Source organism: Aegilops tauschii, chromosome 4 (assembly GCF_002575655.3).
Source record: "Aegilops tauschii subsp. strangulata cultivar AL8/78 chromosome 4, Aet v6.0, whole genome shotgun sequence".
Classification (NCBI taxonomy): Eukaryota; Viridiplantae; Streptophyta; class Magnoliopsida; order Poales; family Poaceae; genus Aegilops; species Aegilops tauschii.
This window is the reverse complement of record NC_053038.3, coordinates 449,634,588-449,643,303: the sequence shown is the minus strand read 5'-3', so window position 1 is coordinate 449,643,303 and position 8,716 is coordinate 449,634,588. Positions and strand designations below refer to the sequence as shown.

Below are 8,716 nucleotides of genomic sequence, written 5' to 3'. Positions count from 1 at the left end.
GGATTTTCAATTTTATAAGGCAGTTTCGTCTTTGATCGGGCCCAACACAAAATCCCCACCACACGATGCACCATTTCTTTTTTCTGTCGAACCCTCCCCTTTCAGCTCGGTTTTGCGTCGTAGCAAGACATATTTTGTTGGAGCCCTCATCTATAAAACCGTGTGAACCCCATCTCACCTTCACCATGCGTCGCAACATTGAAGAAAATTTTCATATTTACAATATAATAGAGTGGGTTAAACTAACACATACTATAACGATAATTTTACAAATAACTATAGAGATCATTCTCAAATGTTCATTCAACTTTACAAATGCACACTGCCATGGGAGTCGAGTGGCGATCTGAGCATTACCTAGTCATTAATAAGCTCCAGCCCATACACCATTCATTTTTAGAAGGGATACTTGTCATTCTTCTCTCCCCCCCTACATCTTCTACTCATAGCCTCTCCACTAACCTGCTTCGTGGGCGCCAACCAACACTACGACAATACCAGTGCGTTCATCAGCACGCCTCATTTCCTTCTTCCTCCTTCTCGCCAGTTTTGGTTCTCTTTCCACTTATTTCCTAGAATACTCTTCCTTTATTTTTTTCGCTTTATTATCTGGAACATTCTTTCCGTCTCCAACAGCATGGACCATTTGGCCGGTTTATTTCTTTTTCCATCTTATTTTTGGAACACTCTTCCTTTCTACTATAGTATGAACCACCTAGCCAGTGTAGCGTCGTGTCGCCCTCGCCCGCGAATGTTTCGACAAACGTCAGCATGTGGACATCTTGCATAGCATGGTCGACATCCATCTTGATGAACACTTAGTTGCCCATGTCGCGGTCACATGGTGGTCGAGCCGCCAACCGTATGACACTTGAATTGACACATCTGGTTTTATAATGCAGTCTGCCCGACTCTTTGTATGACTAACAAGAAATATAATATGATCGCGTTCATGGATGCATGTACGTGACGGTCCGACGACCCGCCTGCCGCTTAGGCCGTCCTCCACCCTATGCTCCACGCCCTAGCATTCTCGAGCATCGTGCCGGCGTCAGGTCCGGCCACGACGCCCTTCATGGTCTCGCATGGTGTCCCGCCACAGGGGCACACATATACGGCCTACCAACTCCCATTTAATAGTAGAGATATATGTGATTTGGTAAGATAAGAAAAGATATGTGCTTTGGTAAGATAAGAAAAAATGTTATATTTATTGTATTAGGAAAGTTATGGTTGTCAATTAATAATAGAGATAATGATAATAATAAATGGCATAGTGTGCGGGATTGGCGATTTTTATTTAGTAATATCTGATTTGGTTTGGAAGGTTATTCATAAAAAATTCTTATGCCTATCTTTTAGGATGGTGATCTCGCATATATGTTGCGATCTCTAAATTCTTAATTTTCTATCACTGGGTAGGTATAGCTATGGATATTTTTCAACTCATAGATTGATAGGCTACAACAGGTGTGCGGTGTGACATGCGAGGCTGCGACAAGTCCAAAAAGATATATGTCGGCAGAGTATTGGCGTGCGGCCGTACGACACCAAGAAACATCAACCTTTGGATCACTTGAGTTTGGGCTTGATAAACAGTGGAGATTCATCCTTTCGAACAAATCAACGACTATCCATTTGCTTCTATACAATATATACAGTGGATGCTAGTCAGTATTCAAAAATTGTTGACCTATATAAGAGAGAAAATTCTTCCCTTTTTCGGCCATAAAAGAATTTTTCTTGATAACTAGAAAATCCTTTTTTTGAGACAAAGAAAACCTTTCTTTTGGGCTGGTGCTCTGGAGGCCCAAAGTTTTCGTCGAGCCCGTGTTGTATTAGGCAATCCAGCCCAGGCCGTAAGTTTCAGAGTCCAACAAGGAGATTTCCCGTGCTCAATTCTACCACCCGAACCGACAAAACACGGGCTGGGGTCCAGTCCACGTCGAGCAGTCAGCAACTCAGCATTGCGAAAATTCTTTCATCCTTCCCGATAGAAAAGCCGAGGGCTGGGGTTTAGCCGCGGCGCCTCTTTTTCTCTCTCCACGAATCTAGGGTTTCCACCTCGTCATCGCCATGGACTTCGACGAGTACGAGTACCTCGAGAAGACGGTCGAGGCCTCCGCCGCGCCTCCGGCCAACGGATCCGACGGGAAGGACCGCAGCTCCCGCCGCCGGAGCAGCGCCGGCGACGGAGAGGACCGCGACGACGGCGAGCGCCGGTCCAAGCGCTCTCGCTCCGAGCACCGCGACCGCGACCTCGAGAGCCGGGAGCGCCACCGCAGCAGCCGGGAGCGCCGGGACCGCGACCGGGACCGGGACGTGAGGGAGAAGGAGAGGCTGGGCAGGGAGAGCGAGCGGGAGAGGGAGAAGGAGAGGGAGCGGAGGAGCCGCGACCGCGACCGCGAGCGGGAGAAGGAGAGGGAGAGGGAGCGGAGGAGCCGCAGCCGGTCGGAGCGTCGCCGTGATGACGACGAGCGAGAGCGAGAGCGCTTCCGTGAGCGCGACTACCGTGACCGTGACGTCAGGTGCCAACTCATGACTCTGAACTTTATCGGACTTGTTTTTTTAATAAGAACCTAGTGATGTGGTACATCTGTGTTTGTGTGTTCTGGCTCGCGCAGATACCGGCCTTAGGATTGGAAGGGATGATGTGTTTGCTGCATATTTGCGCAGTTACAGCATCAAATTTTCACTTAGTACCTTTCCTCTACCAGACCGCAGCCAGTGTTCAGTTGTGTTCCTTAAAATTTCTTATGTCATATATACCTTGGTTTATTCAAAGTAATACAATTAAACATTAGTATTGGAACCTGCAGATTCAATGTGCTAGTGCAGTCTCCAGTTGGTCTTGATATTGAGCCTGACCTTGGATATAAGGTGATTTATTTTGAGTTCCTATATGAAGTTGGCATAGCATAATAGGATAATGAATCTGGAAATCTATACGTGATGATATCATTTTGCGGTTTTGCGCGGTAGCGTGTTTCTGAGAGCAATGACGACATCTGTGATTACAGATTTCCTGCATCCAGAACACAAGGCTGAACTATATTTCTCCTGTTGCAGAATTCCGATGAAGGGGTGTGTTGGGATTTTTCACTGAAGCATTGCCTCTTATTGTAAAGAGGACTCAATGTTTGTCCCCTTGCACAAACAAGCCTTTTAATTTCTGCTCCCTCTTTGCAGGAGATATTAAAGTCAAGTTACCTAAACAATCGCATGTCTTACAATGCAGGGCTTACCCTTTTCTTCCTCCCCGATAGGATGTCGATTTGCTGGGTGTCTGTTTTTTACCTTTCGTGACACTGACTGCAGTGCTTCTTGACCTTTTGACTCTATTTGTATTGATAAATGGGGAGAATGTTAGTATGATGTATAGGTTCTGATTCGTAATTGGTGTTTCTGTTTTCCTACATATCCATTCTTATGAATATTTTTTTCCTGTTTGCAGACGTAGGAAAGAAGATGGTGCCGAACCTGAAGCAGATCCAGAAAGAGATCAAAGAACTGTATTTGCCTTCCAGGTTGCGTTCATTTAACAAGCTAACATATTCAGCCTGTTGGTATATGCAATTTTGAGAACTTTTGTCTCGAAGCTAATGTTTATAAGCATAATGACAGCTATCATTGAAGGCGGATGAAAGAGATGTGTATGAGTTCTTCTCAAGGGCCGGGAAGGCAAGCATCTGCTTTTACACCCTTTTTGTTCTAGTAGTAATCACCCTGTTTATCTTGTTTTGTTCTTTAACTCAAGGGCCGGAAAGGCAAGCCTCCAATTTTTACATCCTTTTTGTTATACTAGTAGTCACCCTGTTTATCTCGTTTTGTTCTTTATTTAGGAAATAGTGGAACATTTGTGATATGTACACTATACACAATGTCAGTTCGCTAAACTTTCTCTTGAATTAAACAGATAATAAGCTGGTTCTGTTAAAGAGGAATATTATTTTCTAATTGGATGAACCGGAACCTAACTGATGAATGCTTTTGGATTGTTCCTTCACCTTGACCTTACACTAACCAGTGATAAGATATTTCTGTTGATATTCATCTATTTGCTATTTAGTGCATTATTGATCTTTTTTTAATCTTTGTCATGTTATTTTTCTAGGTCCGGGATGTCCGCTTAATAATGGATCGAAACTCACGACGTTCTAAAGGAGTCGGGTGAGTATTTAATGTGTATCATATTTGCTGTGCATTGTCTTGCAATTCTTTTGTTACCATTGCACCCTTGCTGTTCCCAATTTTATTTTATTTTGTTGTGATGATGGACAGAAGATAGAACACATACATATTTTGACTATGCAGTGTTTAACATAAAACATGACTGTTTCACATTGCTATTTTTGTGCATTTTCAATTGATTCGTATGAACAGCCAATATTTTAGGGATAACAACGTCTTGCAGCATATTGTTTGGAGCACATGATATTGGCCCTAGAAATAAAGATGGCCTTATTGACAGCTGATAATCTAATTTTAATGTTCTTGCATTGTCAGGTATATTGAATTTTATGATGCTATGTCGGTTCCAATGGCGATTGCTCTTAGAGGTCAACCGCTTCTTGGTCAACCAGTGGACGTTAAGGCATCAGAGGCTGAAAAGAATCTAGTTCAGTCTAATGCTTCGTCAAGTGTAGCAGCTTCAGGTGGGGCAAGGAAGTTGTATGTTGGAAATCTTCACTCCAATATTACAGAGGAGCAGTTGAGACTGGTAATAATCAAGCATATAGTTTATATGTGCAGATTTCTAAAGTTTACATAACTGAAAACTCCTTAACTAGTGGTTGTTGATTTCGTTTTATAGGGTCATGCATGTTACTGCTGCTTATATATCCTTGTTATGTGGTATTTGTGCCATTATTTAAGGGTTCTTTTTTCCAGGTCTTCGAACCATTTGGATTGGTTGAGCTTGTCCAGCTGCCTGTAGACCCACTTACCGGATTATGTAAAGGTTTTGGTTTTGTGCAGGCATGTATTTTGTTATGAAAGCAGTTCATTTTCTGTTTGTGCGTAATTCTCAGTTTCTCACTCTGCTCCATCTCATTACTTAGTTTGCACGTCTGGAAGATGCAAAAGCTGCTCAGAGTTTAAATGGTCAACTTGATATTGCTGGAAAAGTAATCAAGGTGAGTTCTTACCTGCCTCCCTCTTGGTTGTTTTAACTTTTAACTTTGTTACACCACATGCCAATATGCCAATCAAATATCATGACCAGGTTTCAGCTGTGACGGAGCAACCGGGAGTGCAAGCCAGTGGGGCAACCGCAGGCGATTTGGATGATGACGAAGGTGGAGGCTTGGTAGGTGTTATTTCTGCGAGGCATTCTTTATTACTGGGAATTTTCGTACATGTTTTCTGTTTTTTAAGTTGGGTTTCTTGGGACATGATGTATCGTATTCCTTGTAAAGGGTTTTCGTATCATGGTATTAAGGTACTTAACCATTGCATATGTTTAGTATCCACACCTGCATTCTATTTAGCAGCAAATTTGTTTTATTCAACCATGCCGCTGCCTCGGTTCTCAGATTTCTAGTATCTAGAATGGGTGACATGATGAATTGCATTGCTGCAGTCTGTATGTCCTGTCTTTACAAATTATTTAGAAGTTGATGCACAATAGCCATTGCACACATTCCTGTTTGCTTTTTAAAATATGCCAAAGCACCTTTCCGTTGTCATATGTTTTCTGAGAAATCAGTTAGAAGTTACTCCCTCTGATCCAAAATAAGTACCATTTACACCAGCTCAAGAGCAGGGCATCGCATGACTGTTGTCAAATGTTATCTAGATAGTTTAATATCATTGTTTGACTTGTCCGCATGCATGCAGGCACTGAATGCTAGCTCGAGAGCTCTTCTTATGCAGAAACTGGACCGTAGTGGCGCCACCACCAGGTATATTTCTGTCAAGTCGATGACATTTTTTGTCTTTATATTGTCCTTGACAGGATATATTCTTTTCATGACTATGTTACAATCTTATTTGGCATTCATGTCTCTTTTGCTATTTTAGATCAAATATATATTTTAGTTTTCCCTGGTATGCTATTTCTATACATGCAAACTCAAATATTTGTTCATATTAGTTTGAGCTTTTCACATCATCCCACTCATCCTAGATTATGTCATAACCTCAAGATAGTTCTGAACTTCTGACATTTGAAGTGACACATACAACTGTAGATGCTTAATGTATGATTGGATACAAATTCTCCTTAATCTACAAAGCTTATGATAGAGGCTGCATAGCCTGCAGTTGATGGTTCAGTAGTATAGAATGTCCATTATATTACTTGTAAGAGTGCCAATAATTCCTATCCAAATCTTCCGTTATTAATATCAGGATTCATCCACCACTACAACAACACTTGTTACCGTATATATAGTTTGTGAAGGTCATTCTCCATGGACCTCCAATTCTTTGGTGTACTTTTGGTTAAAATATTCTGTTGCACTACAGTTCTAACATTTAACATGCGAATAGTGATCACTTGAGAAATGAGGAAAATACTGCGACCGTAACATCCACTATCAATTGCATTGACTGCGAATTTGAGGAGTCATCACTGTTCACATGTTAAATGAAAACTGTGGTAAAAATAATATTTTGTTGTTATCAAGTGTGAATGATGAATGCTTAACGCATGAAGGAAAAACTTGCTAAAATACCTTTATATTCTTGTGATGTTCGGGCTCTTGCAAATATTAACAAGTTAGCTTGGCAAGAAATTTGTGCCATGATGCTTTTAAGATTTCTTTTCCAAGTTCAAAAAACAGTTGCACATCATGAGTTCTATAATAAACACCTTTTATATATATATATATCTTGGTATCTGCATATCTCTACATAATGCTCCCATCTAACATCACCTTTCTTTTTAATCTGCCAATCTACAGTTTGACTTCTGGGTTGGGTGCTTCTGCCGTGGCATTACCACCTGTTCTTGGTGCTCCTGCAACTGGTACTGTGCTACAGCCTACAGTGCCTGGTCTTGGTTTAATTCCAGGGGCATCTATTCCAGTTATTACCCAGTCCATTGACACGGCTCCACCTAGTGAATGCCTATTGCTCAAGAATATGTTTGATCCAGCTGTGGAGGTATTTAACTACTGAATTATTGTTATTCTTATTGCCGCCAACGGTCAATATTTTCTTGCTATATAGCCTGGAGGAGCTTTGATCTCCCTTTGGTTCAACAAAAACTATCTGTTAACATTCTCACTTATTTTTTGTTGCAGACGGATCCTGATTTTGATTTAGATATTAGAGATGATGTTCGAGAAGAATGTTCTAAGTTTGGGCAAGTAAGACACATTTTTGTAGACAAGTAAGTAAATGATTCTTATTAATGTATTTAAGCAATTGTTGAGCCATGCTGTAAGAATCCTTTTTGGTTGTTTCACTATCGGCATGCTGCTTTATTGAAACATCCTTTAGTTCTCTTGTAGATTATCTTAGACTGAAACATTGCCTGCTCACTTAATTATTTTTTCTTGTTTGCTTGCTCACTAATATTACATTTTTGGATCATAGTACATTTGCTTTAAACCGTGAAGCTTTCTGCTTTTGTTATTTGTTATATGGCCTTATCTCTTGCAGAAAAATACACTTCTGTTGGTTGTGTGACTTATGATCCCAAAGTTCAAACCATATCAGTAACAGAAATTCTTATGGCCTAACCTTTGGTATTGCCATTGATTTGCAGAAATACCGCAGGCTTTGTGTACCTGCGGTTCGATAGCATAACGGCCGCCATGGGTGCACAGAAAGCACTTCAAGGGCGATGGTTTGCGGGAAAGATGATTACTGCAACATTTATGGTAAATGCCACACTTTTCTGTTGACTTGAGATTTTCCCTTGCGCATTTAGTTTGCTAATTAGTTTGTTGATCTTTGTTATGTCAGTCCACTCAGCAGTATGAAATGAAGTTCCCAGAGTGAACCTGGCAGCGGACTCGCTTAGAAGCTGGAAATAGTGTCTTCAGTGTAATGCACTTGCTCCTCATCGCGGGTGTCTTTGGCTAATATTAGTGGAGGAAATGTCTCTTCGTCAGTTGTAACATTACACCATCAAGCATTCAAGCTTGTTGTAGCATCAAACTATTCAGTGATCACCAAAAGTAATTAAAAGATAAGAGTTTGGTTCCTTGTTAAGCTGGATCTGGTGCTAGTGTTTATTTCTGTGGTTGAATTTAATTCTGGTAGTTTGGGCGTGTGTCGTGCCGTAGATTACCTTAGGGTCTGTTTGGTTGTGCTTTTTCAACCAACTTTAGCCAACCAAACGAGTTTGGGGAATGCAGCTGGGCGACCGGCCTAGGGCTTGTGCCGGTCACCTCCAGAGCCGTTCGATCTGTCTTTACTACAGCCGTTGGATGCCCTCTCCCTCTTGAATTGTCTCCTTCCTTTGTTGGCATTGAGACTGGAAGTTTGTGCTCCAGCGAGGTTGGTAGCAGCACTTCTCTCACGTTGCTGCTTGTTACAACACCCGCGTCCTAGCGGCTCATGTTGAAACTGGAAGTCGACCCGACTCCACCATTGCCGCTTTGTAGCTCAGATGGCAGAGCTTGCAGCTTGACGCCTTGTGGTTGCAGCACCAGTTGGGCTGCCCGTCGCACGGGTACGCCGCCGCTCCAACCGTAGTCGTCCTGTCCCAGTCACCATTGCAGCAAAAAAAGTCGTCGTTGTCGTGGCAGCACTCCGTTGGCTG

The 8,716-nt window shown here is 42.0% G+C and overlaps 1 protein-coding gene across 3 annotated transcripts; it reads left to right on the top strand.

Annotated features, from left to right (window-relative positions):
* The first annotated feature begins 1,952 nt into the window (after positions 1-1,952).
* Positions 1,953-8,163, top strand: LOC109754521 (uncharacterized). 3 transcript variants are annotated; one of them, XM_040387432.3, is made up of 16 exons: positions 2,651-2,734; positions 2,820-2,880; positions 3,070-3,138; positions 3,239-3,365; positions 3,455-3,527; positions 3,625-3,681; positions 4,115-4,170; positions 4,507-4,720; positions 4,891-4,977; positions 5,061-5,135; positions 5,225-5,308; positions 5,839-5,903; positions 6,906-7,107; positions 7,248-7,336; positions 7,715-7,829; positions 7,915-8,163. In XM_040387432.3, the coding sequence occupies exons 4-16, from the start codon at positions 3,355-3,357 to the stop codon at positions 7,948-7,950; spliced, it is 1,164 nt and encodes a 387-aa protein (XP_040243366.1). In that variant the 5' UTR covers positions 2,651-2,734; positions 2,820-2,880; positions 3,070-3,138; positions 3,239-3,354; the 3' UTR covers positions 7,951-8,163. The 3 variants fall into 3 exon arrangements, with proteins under 3 accessions (XP_020169015.1, XP_040243366.1, XP_073352991.1); XM_020313426.4 differs by lacking the exons at positions 2,651-2,734; positions 2,820-2,880; positions 3,070-3,138; positions 3,239-3,365 and adding an exon at positions 1,953-2,528; XM_073496890.1 differs by lacking the exons at positions 2,651-2,734; positions 2,820-2,880 and having other exon boundaries at positions 3,075-3,365.
* The last annotated feature ends 553 nt before the right edge of the window (positions 8,164-8,716 follow it).